Below are 16,122 nucleotides of genomic sequence, written 5' to 3'. Positions count from 1 at the left end.
AGCTTGGAGTTACTAAGGTAAATAAGCACAAGAAAGATCAGGTCAAATGGAGCAAGTAAAATGGTAGTTGCTGTAGAAACCACCATTTCTGTCCAGAACAGAAAAGATTTTTTGTAGCAAAAATATTCCAAAAAGTGATGAAATATTTTTGCTCAGGGAGGTGCCCTAGGGTCCCTAGAATATTTGTGAATTATCTTAGAATTTTCTGAGGCATAAAAATTAGGGTTGCTTTGGAGCAAACAGATTTGGCTTAGGGTTTTAGAGAGAAAATGAATATTTTTCATTTAAGAAAAATATTCCAAATATTATTTTGTGGTGGATCAGAAGTGAAATGATGGTTTGTGATTTTGTTCACAAGTTTTCAATTTCATTATGTAGAATGAAGATAATATTTTTGTTGTATTTTTTGTCCATGTAGAGGATACAAGACATCATATTAAGTAATTAATTAATGAAATAATGAATTAACTTACGTATGTGTATGTTTATGCCTCGCTCTTTGTCCCTCCCAATGAGAGGGCGATGATAAGGACGATTGTCTTCGGGTGTCCTCCAACGTGGTTGACGGATTGGCGGTGTGAGGAAATGTGTGACTATGGAGGGAGCTCAATAATTGGGCTACAATGATAGGAAGAAAAGATGTTATGGGAAGAGAGTGGTTGATTACAAATCAAGTGTTAGCTATGTTGCAGCGACTGTCCATACAGCTGAATTTTGGAGAGCCTACCGGCCGTTCGTTTGATATTCAAACATGCCCAAATATACAAGGAAGAAATGTCCAAACATGCCCAAATATATAAGAAAGAAATGAGCTTCGACCTTGAAGACAACTTTAGTCATTTGTTTAATTTATTTATATGCACTGTATTGTAGCCCGTAGCAACGCACGGGCGGTCTACTAGTATATATATATATATATATATATATATATATATATATATATATGAAAATTCTGCTCCTAATTTTTTTTAGGATAGGGCCATTCTGTTCCATTTTTTTTTTGAGGGCAATTCTGCTCCTAATTGGGCGGGTGCGTGCGCAACATTTGTAACGGGCCGGTATGTTCCGATTTACAGGCTAGTTCACGGGCTAGCTCATGGGCTCTTCGCAGTGTACAACTACTAGGAGGAAAATGATGGTGAGGTTCAACTAAACCCTAAACCCCCAAAAGCCCTTTCTTTGCCTTCCCGCCGCCGGCAACCGGCCACCGAAGCCGCAATGGTCTCCGCCGAGTACTCCATCGACCTCAAGCTCTCTGAGCTTCTCAAGCAAGCGCGGCCGAGCGCTACCTCTCTCCGCGCCGCCGGGGAGGCCACGGACGCCGTCGGGGAGCTCATCAAGAGCGTGCCGCCGCAGCAGGCTGCGCCGGAGGCTGCCTCGGGGTTCGTGATAGACCTGGGCCTCGCGGCCGAGAAGCTAGCGTTTTCCTTCCGGCCGCCGGAGGTGGTGCGGCTCGCCGGGAGCCACGCGGCCGGCGCGGTCACCAGACCCAACGTCGCCGCTGACCTTCTCGTCCGCTTGCCTAAGGTATGTGTTTCACTTTGCTTTAGTAAATTTATTATTAGTTTAGAAAACTTCCACAGAGGATTCTCAACTATGCTATGATGTCCAAAAATTCTTGTTGGTTCACAAAATTATAAGTACAAACGTGTCTACTCTACATGGAGCGAGGCCCTTTAGTCAATCTAATGGAACCAGGTGTTACCTACTTCAAATATTACTCCAGTTCTTGGTATCATTTTGGATGTTGCACAAATTGGCATGTGATCGCCACCCTTCCAAATACAGTTATATTCATACTGTTTAAGCTTCTATCGAGGTTTTGACCTACCATTATCTGTGATTATGCTGTATGGGTTTAATGATTTTTTTTTTGCTGCTTTTATAGGAATGCTTTCATGAAAAGGATTTCTTGAATCACCGGTACCATGCAAAGAGGTGTCTTTACCTCTGCGTCATCGAGAAGAGCTTGAGGTCTTCTCCTTTAATCCGTAAGGTTTCATGGTCTACCTTCCAAGATGAGGCACGAAAGCCTGTCCTCCATGTATATCCAGGTTGTTGTTCAAACAAATTACCGCGCTTCATTTTTTTTTACTTCAGTGTGCATTCAAGGTTAATACTCATGCACTTAAATGTGTGGTCCTTGCGTTCTCTTCTTATTTTTCAATACTTCCATTCGCCCAGCAACAGAAATTGCAGAACTTCCTGGGTTCTATGTCAGGATAATCCCAACGGCAAGCTCTTTATTTGATCTTTCAAAGCTAAATCTGTCAACAAGAAACAATGTCCGTGCATATACAAAAGGTAATCTGCCTGCTTTAGAATCACCTGAACCCATATTTTTGGCCTTGAATATAGGAATATTTGTTATAAACAACTGATCAGATTTGCATCACAGATGGCATAAACCAACCGACACCTAGGTATAATAACAGCATATTGGAGGATATGTTTCTGGAGGAAAATGCAGAATATACCGGCAGCACCTTTGCAAATTGGAAAACCTTGCAAGAGGCATTGGTTTTACTAAAAGTAAGGAGTTCTTCCTCAGTTTCATATTTCTTATAAAAAATATGGATCAAATGTCTGCATGTCTGGGGTTTCTAGTAACCCCTTCAACAACTGTCTGATGAGGAAATACTTCTATATTGACAGTGCAGCAGAAGTCTACTTATTGGTTTTCTCCTGAATGGCAATCTAATATTTAGTTTGAAATGCAGGTTTGGGCACGTCAAAGAACTTCAATATATTCACATGATTGCCTCAATGGATACTTAATATCTGCCATCCTTGTGTTTCTTACCATGGACTCTGGAGGAAGTATAATTAATAGATCAATGACCACAAGACAAATTTTCCGTGTTGCAATCAATTTTTTTGGTACATCCAAGCAACAGAAAGTTGATATTTCATTTATGTTTAATTGTTTACTATATCAATCTCTGTTTGCTTGTAGCAACTTCGAAGATGTGGTCGAAGGGCTTGGTGATTCAGCCAATGAAGAAGCGTACTATCAGCAAAGAGGTCTTATATATAGCTTAATCCTCAAATAATTGTATTATTGGCTAGGCCAGCTCCCCTAGAATAACAGGAGCAATATTCCTTATAGAATCATAATTTCTCCAGATAAGTTATTTGCCTTAGTGTGAACATGGTCAAAAATTGGCACCCCAAGCTTAGGTATGCCTAGCTGGTTATACTAACAATGAAATTGGTGGTCAGGCGCACCTCTGCCTGTAATTCAATAATAACTAGTAGGCTGGTAATCCCTCCGCTCGTAGTATAGATCTTGGTGCATGACGGATAATTCTGGATTGAATTTTTGCATGCAGTGCTAATAATTTGTGGGGTAATATTGAATATTCAGTTATTATGATCTTCTGATCCATGAATTTTTCAGGGCATTGCTCATCTGCTGAAAACATTTGATGTTGCCATATGTGATGTATCTGGCCATGTCAATCTGGCATTTCGGATGACGAAGTCAGCCTTTTCAGAGGTAGGTTTGACTATGAAAGTACCCTATGAACACCAATTCCACATCTCATGTATATGTATGCATCTACATAACTATGGTGTGATATGACCACCATGATAGAAGTTCAGTTTTCCTTGCTCCATGTGTTCAGAATATTACTCACCCCAATTGTTAAGCTTGCAATTTTCTTTGTCTATTATAGTCTCCATCTTACACCGAATCATTTCTTATTCAGCTCCAAGATGAGGCAGCTTGCACACTTAATTGCCTTGATAAATGCAGAGATGGTGGATTTGAAGAACTTTTTATGACCAAAGTTGATTTTGGTGCTAAGTTTGATTCATGTTTGAGGTATGTTCAGTTAAGCAAGTATGTTGTGTCACTCTCATGTATATTGCAATTTTGCATTATGCTCTTTCACTGGAGTTTCTATTTGCATGGCTATATGTTTGAGTGAGCAAGTGATTGATTTTGGAAGACATCGATGAAATGATGATTATTCCATCTATATATTTTAAATTTCTACATAGTTCACAAATGTTGGAACTTGACAAGTGCTCCCAGTTCCCATTTGGCAGCCTCAACTTAGATGCCATTTTCCACTGCACATTTTTGACTGGGAAACTGTAGGGAAGGCCCTGACACTACTTTTTTTTTATTAATTTGAGCATATCTAGAAACTCCAGGGCATAGCGGATGGTTAAATCATGCTGAAAATGTCAAGAGAGGTCGGGGTAGACCAAACTTGACATGAGAGGGGTCCGTTAAGAGAGATCTGAAGGACTGGAATATCACCAAAGAACTAGCCATGGACAGGGGTGCGTGGAAGATAGCTATCCACATGCCAGAACCATGAGTTGGTTTTGAGATCTTATGGGTTTCAGCTGTAGCCTACCCCAACTTGTTTGGGACTAAAGGCTTTATTGTTGTTGAACATATCTAGAAAAACACAGAGTGTGTGTGTGGGGGGGGGGGGGGGGGGGATGTGCAAAGGGGAAAACCAACTAAACTGGTCATCAGGGAGCATGTGAGCTCAGGATCAAAAGAGCACTTTTGCTAAAGCCATAGGTGTAAAACACCGGCCTTAGCTGGGGAGACCCTGAGCTGAAGGTAAGCAAAAGACATTCCTTCCTAAATAATCGGAACCATGAGCTTTGGGGGGCAGGGATATTGTTTGCTTCCAGATGCACCAACATGCAGTGATCATAATTTCCATGAAGAAAGCCTTGCCAAAGGCAGCTGTGGTACAGGAGAATGTCTGGAGGTATTATTGATAAAATTAAGGTGGACGCCAATTCTATGCCAACAGCTCCCTGCTGGAGGGACAGGATAGGAAACGATGATCCTGCAGATCCCGTTGAAAGAGAACACAGCAAAGGGAATCAGATACTCGGAAGTTCTTTCTATGCAGAAAATCTCTTGTATTTAATCTGTTATTTAGGAGGAGCCAAGCAAAGCCTTCGAGCTTTGCCGTAGACTACGACCAAACCCAACTGAGAATTGCAGGAGCTTGATTCTGAGAAAATGACTGGGAATACGCTTTTGTGGAGGAGTAATGATCATTCCCCTAAGAGTAGCTCCAAAAGTCATCTTCCTCATTGTTAATTTTGGATGTTCTGGAGGATGCTACTGAACATAAGAAACTCATCAAAGGTTTGCGAGGAAAGTGGTAGTTGTAACAGGTCCAGAAGGTCATTCATGTCTAGTGCCTGCTTAACTTAAAAGGGAGTTGTTCATTGCAAAAGAGTGAAGCCTCGGTAGGAGGTCCTTAAGATAAGAGGCTGAACCATTCCATTTGTCAAGCCAAAGATGGACAGAGTTGCCCTTTCTGATGGAGCAGGAGGCAAAGCTGAAGAATTTGCTCTGTAACTTGATCACATGTCTCCCAAAAGGAACCATATTTAGAGCTAGCATTACCGCACATCTTTGCTGCTATTGTCATAATCAGCTAATTTCCCCTTACTACCATAATTCTAAGAATGTTTGCAAATTTTGAAATTTCAATTTGCTATCCAGTCCTAATTTAAGACTTAAAGCTAGCTTATCAAGTTCTCATGTGATCCTTCTTGTTTTCACTGTCAGGATTAACTTGAAGGGGAACTCTAAAGTTACTGCATTAAGCTTCTGCTTGGATGATGAATCATGGCGAGTACTTGAAAAAGATGTTCAGTCCTTGCTGCAACAAGGACTTACAGATAGAACAAAGATGATCCGTGTTCTGTGGAGAAGCACACCTTCTGAATGGAATATAATGGATGTATGTGACATTTGTGTACCATAACTGAACACTTATGTTTGCGTTTCAATCTACTGACAAACACAGCTTTATAGGGCTTCTCAGAGTTTGGTAGCAGCCCACTGATTGTCGGTGTAATGCTTAGCTTGTTGGAGAAGAGTTATCGTCTTGTCGATATTGGTCCAAATCCTGAAAATCATGATGAGGTGATTTCCATTTTATAGATTACAGAATAATGATCAACTGCAATTACTGTAGTCTAACACACGTGTATTGTGCTCATTAATCCCAAGGCTATTAAATTTAGGAAATTCTGGGGAGAGAAAGCTGAACTTAGGAGATTTAAAGATGGGGCTATTGCTGAAAGCACAGGTATTGCATTTTTGTTGCCATTGCCAGTGAAGAGCATACACTAGTTGAATAAATACTTGATACTAATGGATTCTACTTACTAAACTGTAGTGTGGGAAACGGAGACTTGGGAGAGGCATACGATCATCAAAAGAATTGCTGATTATGTGCTTACCAAGCATTTGCTGTTGCAGCAGGAAGATCTCACTCATGTTGTTGATCAGCTTGACTTTTGTCTCTTGGTTGGTGGCCAAGGTAAAGCTAAGCTTTATATGTTGTGATTCACATGTCGAGTTTCGGATTTAAATCATGTTTAATTGGAATTATGCAGATCCAGTGTCATCTTCTGGAGCTTTGCTTGAAGCCTTTGATACTTTAGCTAAGCAGTTGCGTCTATTGGATGATGTTCCTCTTAAAATATCTACTGTGCAACCTCTAGACTCAGGTCTGACAGAATAATTTTATTACTCCCTCCGTCCCAAAATTCTTGTCTTAGGTTTATTTAGATACGGAAGTATCTAACACTAAAACGTGAATAGATACATCCGTATGTAGACAAATCTAAGACAAGAATTTTGGGACGGAGGGAGTATTTACATACCCTGTTCATTTTTCTTACTATTTAACTTTTGCTTATGCCAGCCTTTAGGCACACTTCTGTGTTCCCCCCTGAACCTCATCCGTTGGCATATGAAAAGAGTTCTCAGAGGCTGCCCAATTTTGCAGCAACTTGTGTTCGGTCTTTGGAAGTCATGATTCAGGTATGCTGCTCATTAGTTGTGTTAAATATCACAATGGGCAATTATTTATGGAGCTTGACTGCTCGATACCTTCCATGTCATGTTCCATATCTGTCTGTTAGCGATTCTTCATTTTAGAGTTTCTTTTCACAAATCTCTTTCCTTTTACCCCCATTTTAATAACAGCTAGAGGGATCTGGTAACTGGCCCTTGGATCCTGTAGCCATGGAGAAGACAAAGTCTGCATTTCTTTTAAGAATTGGTGAAAGGTATGTGACATCATTGATGAACTATTTCTTGCTTATGTTCAGTTCCCACTTCATTGGCTAAATTCGGTGTTATATCAGTCTGGAGGATCGAGGAATGTTTGTTACAGCCAGTGAAGACGAGGTCAATGTTCTTACATCTGGATATTCATTTTTGCTCAAAATATTTCATGAGAGAGGTTTGGTGGTACAAAAGCAAGGTTAGCTTCTCATTATGTATGATTTTTATTTCTTATTTTTTAACTGACTTATGCAAAAAGTTCACGCAGTTTGCCAATTCCATAATTTTATCTATTTATCTCAGCTGGAGACAGTAACATACAAAGTGCTCCATCAGAAGATAAGGAGCTCTTTTTTCGTAGTCAGCACTCAAGTATGATCAACGGTCTGCATGGTATTTACCAAGCGTATGGGCCGGTTGTGAGGTAATTATTAAGGTTTCAAAATTGTTAGTTAACTCAGCATTCCTGAAACCCTAGTATATCTTATGATATGTTCTTTCCGTTTCAAAGGCTAGCAAAAAGGTGGATTTCCGCACATCTATTCTCTTCATTTATCTCAGAGGAGGCGGTTGAATTGGTGGTTGCCTACCTATTTTTGAGGCCGTTTCCATTCCATGCCCCCTCTTCACGGGTTACTGGGTTCCTTAGGTACAATTTTGTAATCTTGTAAACCTTACTTTTAATATTACTACTCCATACTTGTCAGTTGAGAGAAGTGCATATTTCAACCCTGAACTCTTGCCCTAGTCTATTTTACAACCCTGAACTTTAATACCGTCTAAATTACAACCCTCAAGTCTCAAAACCGGTCAGGATTCAACCCTCCCCTCCCTGTTGACCGGTTTTGACCTGGGGTGACCAGTTTTGACTAGTTAACGGGTCCAATCAGCATGCCACGTCAGATTTTTTTTCAAAATTTCAAGAAAATGTAAATAAAAATCTATAAGATCGGGAAAAAAATATAAAAAGGCAAAATTCCGAAAAAATTGTTCGCGAAAAAAGCTAGGGAAAATAAAAATGATTTTTTTTCCTGGAATTTGAGTTTTTGGGTTTTTTTCTGGATTTTTTTTGGAAATTCGTTTTTTTATTTTCCGTGTTTTTCGGAAATTGGATTTCTTATTTCTTTTCCTGGATTTTCTTCGATTTTACAGGTTGTTTCCTTAGAAATTTTGCATTTTTTGCTGATGTGGCATGCTGACTGGACCTGTTGACTAGTCAAAACCGGTCAACAGAGAGGGGAGGGTTGAATCCTGGCCGGTTTTGAGAGTTGGGGGTTGTAATTTAGATGGTATTGGAGTTCGGGGTTGTAAATTAGACTAGGGCAAAAATTGAGGGTTGAAATATGCACTTCTCTCTTGTCAGTTTCATTGTTTTGTGTCATATAAGAACAGAACATGAAGCAAACATATTTGTTAAAAAATAGAATGAAGAACACAATAATTAATCTCCTAAATATCTATTTTAATACATGCTTTTGTTCTAAAATTAATACCCAAGATTTAGCGTTCTGGTGAGTGATATCAATGTTTTGATAAGGACTATTAAAGAATATGCTTTTTCTTGATATAAAGGTGGTCCAGCAACAGACTTTAAGATATGTGTTGGAATACTGACCCTGGCTATTGCTTTTGACTTGTAATAATTGCTCCAGGATAACAGCACCTTTACTACTATATGTTCTTGCAAATAAATTTACCATAAACCCATGATGTTACTACTGTTAAAGTATTTGTGGATCGCGCAACCTTTTCCATCAGTTCGGACTTTTGGTTCTACTGGTTGGTGCATGACACTTAATAATTAGTTACCTCAGAAAAGTTTGGGTACCACCCCCTCTCTCACCTATTTCAGTAGTCGGTTATATTTTTTTACTGGTCTCGCAGGCACATGAAAGCTTTATATGTCCTCTGACCAGTTACTAAAAAATTGACAGGTTCTTGCGGTTGCTATCTAGTTTTGACTGGACCTTTTCACCCATGATTGTGGACATAAATAATGACTTCAACCTGAAGGATGAGAAAGAAATCAATGTTTGTTCTCTGGTTCTCTTTTTTATCTTTTCACATTTGAATAAGCTGTCAAGCCGCTAACATATTGAGAGATGCAACCGCAGGAAAACTTTATGCTGAGCAGAAGATCTTATGAACAAAATCCTCATGATATAGAGCCTGCAATGTTTCTGGCTACGTCATATGATAAATCATCTGAAGCGTGGACAAAACAATCACCAAGCAAGTCGGTAGGTGTTTATCTTTTTGTACAGATGTAAAGCTAGTTACTGTTATGTAATTCAAGTCTACATCAATGATAAAGCTACAAAAGGTTAATGGGGAAATCATGCACTATATCTCCAATTCTTGTACATCAACAACATTTCCCAATGTTTAAGTGTCAAATCTTGTCTCAATATCATGAAAAGCATCTATATGACATCTCTTGTCGGAATCAACTAGCGCGCGATACAGTACAACACGACGATGACATGTGCGATGGAACAAAGGTTGTGCTGGCATCATGCATGGTCACGATCACGCGTGCGTGGGGCTGATCGTTGAATTGGGTGGCGCACATTGCGTCGCGAAGAACGACTGGGCAATGTTCGCTCCATAGAATTACCGTTCTTATCAGTGCATCTTCTATGGTATTTCTGCATGAGAAGCACCTATATGACATAACCAGCAATTGCATGAGAAGGGTGACAAGAAATGTCATAATCTGGGGAAATGCCATATAAGGCTTTTGCCGGAGATGCATCTATGATAATTGCTAGTCAATTACAGTTTCAGAACCAAATGGGTCTATTTTATTCATTCACCTTCTGTTCATTTAACCACAGGTTCTTAAACGGATAGCTTCTTACGCTAAAAGCAGCGCTGAGCTGTTAACAAATCTTATCATCCATGGTCAATCAGGCCAATATACATGGGAGGTAAGGTTTTTCTGTCATCACTTGATTGGTTCACTGTCTCATTAGGTTTTGATTTTCTCACTCGCTTTCATTTGCTATAGTGCCTCTTCCGAACACCTTTAAGCAATTATGACGCCGTTATACTCCTCCATAAAGAGAAGCTTTGCCGTCCTCACCATGTTCTTTTTCCTGCTGAGATTCCTAACGGTTAGTTCAGACATTAATATTTGTTGCTAACCAGAAACTAGATGAAATTCAACTCGTGTCATGTATTCTTGATGCAAATAACTTCCGGAACAACCTTGCAGGTAAGTTAGTAATCCAGGGCAAACCAAGCAATGATTTCCACCCTTATATGCCACTCAGTAAAAGTGTTGTGAGAAGCTTGCATGACACAAGAGATAAACTTTTGGTGAATTTTGACCCTACCGCATACTTCTTGCGAGACTTGAAGGTAAAATCGAAACTATCAAGCTTTGGTTGCATAAAGATATGTTAATCCATTAAGTATGATAATCCAATTTGTGTACAGTGTGCATTCCCTATGACCTTCAAATTGTGGCACGATTCGATTGGAGGGGACGCAATTGGTCTTACATGGGAGAGCTCAAAGGTATTTTTCTCACTGATTGCTTGTGTTGTAGATGACTGTTTCTTCACTTTAATCTTCCCACAAGTAGATACCCCATTTACTCAAATACTATGTACCCGTATCTGTTGCTAATAAATGTTTTATCATGCCGAGCTTTTTAGGTTGTGGCATATCCCAGGTATGTAAGTTGACTTGATTTTGTGTTGTTATTATGACAGAAGCGTGGCAGAGATGAGGATGATGAAGCCATGCCGGATCCAACGTCTATACTCAAGGAGGTTGGAGATGTGGGTAAAGGGTTGGTGAGGAGTGTACATCTCCTCAAAGCACCAAAGCTCGAGTGAGCTTTTGCGTGAAGGAGTTTGCTGATGTGCAGGAGAGGACTCCTGGCTGATTTTCTACCACTGGCTAGAGAAAGGAAGACCCAGAGCCAGTGGACAACATGTTCTACAGCAAAGCAATGTATAAAGTCGTGACGATATCATGTGGTTGTTGTAACTCCAATTGGAAGATCAAGTCAGCAAAAATCTGTACCCAAATTTTGATTCTGAGTTCCAGAGTAGTATAGCGATGAAGTTCTATTTCCTGGTCATTTCAGAAAAAAAAAGGAATCAAAATCGAGCAGCTACTAAACGCAGGGTTACAGGAAATTTGCATTTGTCTGCCAAGCAGAATTCTCATGTAAAATTTGTTATACTCGGAAATGGCCTATTTCATCTGTCTTGTGAAATTCTTCAGTAGATGTGTCTACAATTCTAGCCCTTGCCAACTGCACATATCTGGTGAAGGGGCGTAGCAGCGAGAGAAGGGCTTCGGAATCGGAATTGTAGCAAAGGCGGGTGAGATCTCAGCGGTCAACAGGCGGTGTCCAAGACATGGATTGATCGCATGTCAGACATGAGTTTGATACTTGACTGAATTCATGGTCTAAACTATAAACAATGACAAGATCTCTACTCCATATGAGTACAAGTAGTATTTGGGTCCATGCCATGACGGCTGAATTTGGGAAATGGCAGAAGGTCCAGAACCCTAGCCACAACCCGATTTATCTAGATTCGGTAATAACACTCGGTGAAATAACCAATGGTAGAATTAAATCAGGTAAAACAGAGCAAGTGAAAGTTAAACAGTCAGGTCCTTCTCGACCGTTGATCTTCAGTCACTTCGCCTTGGTTGCTGGCTGGTAGCTGTTGGATGAGCCTGAATCTTTTTTCCGGAAGAGCTACACCCAACTGAATATGAAGGCACTTCTTCAAAGGGAAACGTTTTACGCCGGCTGACCGGCTTAATTAACTTTGAGCTGGTCGCTCGCACACATGGCCCTGGGCCCACGTGTGCTGCGCGCTCGCCACATAAACGCCTCGCGTGTCACTGCTTCCTTCTTATCCATTCGTCATTGACTAGGCCACTACCCCCATACCTTCCTCTTATCTCCTCATCTCCTCCACAAACCAAGGTGCGTCCATGGCCACCGCTGGACACAGCTACCCACCACCGTTGGAAACATATACGCCTCGCGTTTTTCGTTGTGAATCTGGTGTTGCAGGTGCGGGGGCCGCCGACGACAGTTGGCTGGAGCCGGGGGAGCTTCGAGCTTGAGGCTACCGTGCTGCAATCGGCGAGATGCAGGCAACCAGCTGCGCGGCGAGGTGCCGGGTCCTGCAACCGCCAATGCGTGGAGCTGGGACCGGCACGCGGCCGTGCTGCGACCAGCACATAGCGGTGCTGGTACCGACGCGGCGTGGTGCTACGACCAGCGCGGCGGCGACGGCCACCGTCGGCCAAAAAGCTACAACCATCTATGTCGATGGATGCAACCGGTGGTTACCAATGCTACAACCCCGTCCTCGGCACTGTGGTGACACGCACACCGGCGATGCTACAACGGCAAGACGAGGTGCTACTACCGGCAAGTTTTTTTGCTGGATCCGGCTTCGTTTTTTGCTGGAATCGACTAATTTTTTTTGCTTCAACAGATTACTGGACTTTTTGTTGCTTAAATTTGTTTTGCTGAAATCGATGTTAATTTTTGCTGTAACTGGCTTCGTTTTTTGCTGGAATCGGCTAATTTTTTGCTTCAACGTATTACTTGATTTTTTTGGTGCTGAATTTTGTTTCCTGGAACCGATGTTATTTTTTTGCTGGAACCGGCTTCGTTTTTGCTTCAACCATGTATTGGAGTTTTTGCTACGAGATTTTGTTTGTGCTAGAGCACGGTGGTGCAAATCGACGACGGAGGCGAGACGGAGGCGGCAAACAACAGGAGCGGAGTTGCAATCAAACTTGTTTATTTTGTCTCCGTCGGCTGATGTGTAGAATTGTTGCAAATCGGCATCTAGCAGGGGGTGGATCGGAGCTGGAACCGGCGAGTGTGCGGAGGCGGAGTTGCATCAGAAAAAGCAGCGACGGGAGATGGGATGGTGACTGCCGGCGCGTCGCAGCAAGCTCGGGCGTCGTCTTCGCTGAGACCGCGGGGGAGGAGGTAGCGCTGCGTGGGGGTGAGTTGCTCTTACACGCGTTGGGATGAGGACAACGCTCTGGGGGACGAATCCATGGCGTTTCTGTGGGGGGATTGTAGCGTTGACTAGTAAGAGAAGGGAAGAGAGCGTGAGATCTGACGGTCACGTGGTCTCCAATCGAACGGTCGGCAGCAGACCGGCCGAAAGTTGGGCCGTCAGACCGGCGCCTAGCACTGGCCTTCTTCAAATAGGTGTAGGCGGTCTGACATTGTCCCCTTGTTAGAGACGATGCGTCCTCATGGAGTTATTGCAGCCGCACGCCAATCATCGGTTGCTTGTTGAAATAATTTGGGCAACATGCACTTGATGAATTTAGCATTCTCCCGGGTAACCTCTGCCGGTTATCGATTTGTCCATTGAATCAACCATAGAACCACAATGATGTTGTGCCGAGGAATTTGCCATACCTGCAAAACAAGCGTTGGTTCCATTTCCAGGGTGCCATCTTCGTTCACCAGTGGTCTGGACTGGGAATAGCTCTTGGCCCAATATGTTGTTTCAATTGACTCATGTGGAACAGCGGATGGATTTTATGAGTTCAGGGAACTGCAGTTTATGGGCTACATTCCCCTGCACACAAATTAGGTCTGAATTCCAACATCTAGTCCTAATCATTGATTTGAGCTGCTCCAACAGTTCCAACACCTCAAAGCTCGATTCCTCTCAACCCTTCACTCAAACTCCACCATATTTTGATGATTGAAAGAGAATCACCCGATCTACGATTCCATCAAACCAAATCGTGATCCCCATACTTGTTATTCATCAAACTTGTTACTCTTGGAGATCAGGGACTCCTAGGTAGTAGGAGTCAAGGCCCTTAAGCTTCCTATTGTTGTGGTGTGCTATGGGTGTTTGTAAAGGTCCGGTGGTCGCCTTTAGGACCAACCATGAGTGATTTGAGGCTCATCCGTTGGCACGACTCAAAGGGAGACTAGTGTGATCCACTTAGTGGCTCTTCGGAGCTTTGGCTTGGGCACTTCTCCAACGAAGATTAACACTCCCAAAAGAGTGTGAACTTTGGCAAACATCCGCATCGCTGACTTGTGTGGTTAATCTGTTTCCGTACCATTACTTGTGCTTGCTTGCAAGATATCTTGTTGGTCTTGCTTATCTAGTGTATTAGCTTGCTTTCCGTATATGTTGTTCTCACCATAGATTGCATATCTAGATAACTTACTTTATCTGCATCTACCCTAAAATTTGAAAGTTAAGCTAAAATTTTGTAGTTACCTTTTCAATCCCTCCCCCTCTAGTTGACCAATTCGATCATTTCAAAATTGTATATGATGAATGCAAGGTCAAATGACCAAAGTAAACCACAAGTAAAGACCTAGGGTTAGGGATAACCGAAGACTCCAAAGACTAGTATGTATCCCGACGTTCACTTCATTGGAGGGAAGCTAGTCACCGTTCGAGGGGTGTGTGTTACCATGAATGTACACCAACATCACAAAAAGTCTCATCCTATTCTCCTTGAGATATCACCGCCCAGGCGATTCCCAACCATTCGTGGTAGACCTTAAGGCGGCCTCCAAACATTCACATACTTTGGGGCAAATCACATATCAATTTTTCATAAACACTCCTACCGCTAAGGAGCCTCCAAACTCGAAGAGTAACAACCTCGGTAAGCACAGGTATGGGGATCCAGATTTCCTTTGGTGAAAGTGTAGATCGAACGATCCTATTTGAATCATGAAGATTTGAGAGTGTTTGGTGAAAGTGTAGATCGGGCAAATACAAAAAGGGTGCGTGAAAGAGGCAACATTACCGGTACCCCGCAGATCGCCCCCCCCCCCCCCAAGGAAACCATTGGACCCCCGAGATACAGGGGCACAAGAGAAGATGTATATTTGAAGATTTGGATTGCTATGATGAATTTGATGTGTATTTGTATTTTTGTGCAGGTGTATGAAATGAAGTGAACTTAGCATGATCCCCACACTCGAAACATTACATCAACCCCTCTTAATGGTGCGGCTTACCTATTGACTTAAAAAGATAAATCAAAAACTTTGGTCTTTCATGATCTTTGCCGTCTGTGACGCCCGGATAGTTACGCTATAGTAACCCTCCGCTAATGATGCCACATCACCACGATTACTGTTGTTAATCTTGCGATGATTCGAATCCCGTTCAAATTTCAAATTTAAAGTCAGGTCAAACAATTAAAGTTTTCAAAAGTCAAAACTAAAATGATCTTAAGGTGACAAATAAATCATGGATATTATTGGTGGAGAAACAACATCTTTATAAAATAATTAAATACCCTAAAGTGATTAAAACATCAGCAAAACAATTAGTTATACTCCTAATATCTTTTACAAAATACTAAACTATTTTAGCTAGGTGCAAAAGTTAATTGCGGTAGTGGCATAATTAGTAATACTATTTTAGGTGCAACTTATGTATTTTATAAGAACTAAAATTTAATATAACAGTAAAAAGAAAATTAAGAAAAAGAAAAGAAAAACGAAGACAGAAAAATAAAGTAAAAGCAAAAGAAATCCCCCCTCCCCCGCTGGGCCTCGGCCCAGCTGGCCACCAGGACAACCAGGACAGCCCACCTAAACTCCCTGCTCCTTCCTCCTGTTCACCAATGGCCGTATGCGCGCCCTAGCCGTCCGTGCGCGATGCCGCCGGTGGATACTCGCCACCGCGACGCTACAGGGGCGCAGGAGGAGTATAAGACCGCCTCGACCTCGTGGACGAAACCTAGTTCCCCACCTTCATTTCCTTCCGTTGCTATCCTCTCTCGCACACGTGGACGAGCCGCCGTCGCCACGATCGCTGTCGATCCCGCGGCCCCCGACCTCACCGCGCCGTGACACCGAGTCCGCCCGCTCCATCGACGAGCGCTCCTTCGACTGGTGCTGCCCGTGGGAGCCCGAAGCCCCTGCACCGTCCTCTACCTCGTCGTCGACCCCTCGGCCCCGACGACCCCCACCGCGCGATTCGTCGCCACCACTGCGTCCCCGGCTTCCCCAAGCCGTCCCCCGCCCTCACTGTGAGCTTTGCCTTGTT

The 16,122-nt window shown here is 42.4% G+C and overlaps 1 protein-coding gene across 3 annotated transcripts; it reads left to right on the top strand.

The window, feature by feature from the left end:
• The first annotated feature begins 1,132 nt into the window (after positions 1 to 1,132).
• On the top strand, positions 1,133 to 13,492 carry LOC125508411 (nucleolar protein). Of its 3 annotated transcripts, XR_015604441.1 has the most exons (26): positions 1,133 to 1,527; positions 1,889 to 2,054; positions 2,185 to 2,304; positions 2,399 to 2,532; positions 2,721 to 2,880; positions 2,957 to 3,024; positions 3,401 to 3,499; positions 3,714 to 3,829; positions 5,561 to 5,735; positions 5,810 to 5,920; positions 6,008 to 6,086; positions 6,177 to 6,320; positions 6,397 to 6,510; positions 6,708 to 6,826; positions 6,992 to 7,074; positions 7,153 to 7,271; positions 7,376 to 7,496; positions 7,584 to 7,721; positions 9,007 to 9,103; positions 9,187 to 9,312; positions 9,910 to 10,002; positions 10,083 to 10,188; positions 10,290 to 10,435; positions 10,514 to 10,594; positions 10,792 to 12,473; positions 12,919 to 13,492. XR_015604441.1 is itself a non-coding variant. In XM_048673117.2 (25 exons), exons 1-25 carry the CDS (start codon positions 1,219 to 1,221, stop codon positions 10,915 to 10,917), a joined length of 3,144 nt encoding a protein of 1,047 aa, XP_048529074.2. In that variant the 5' UTR covers positions 1,133 to 1,218; the 3' UTR covers positions 10,918 to 13,492. The 3 variants fall into 3 exon arrangements, 2 of the variants coding, with proteins under 2 accessions (XP_048529074.2, XP_087381988.1); XM_048673117.2 differs by having other exon boundaries at positions 2,191 to 2,304; positions 10,792 to 13,492; XM_087525862.1 differs by having other exon boundaries at positions 10,792 to 13,492.
• The last annotated feature ends 2,630 nt before the right edge of the window (positions 13,493 to 16,122 follow it).

Source organism: Triticum urartu, chromosome 5A (assembly GCF_056163025.1).
Source record: "Triticum urartu cultivar PI428250 chromosome 5A, HENAU_Tu73, whole genome shotgun sequence".
NCBI lineage: Eukaryota > Viridiplantae > Streptophyta > Magnoliopsida > Poales > Poaceae > Triticum > Triticum urartu.
This window is presented reverse-complemented; position numbering and strand designations above follow the sequence as displayed.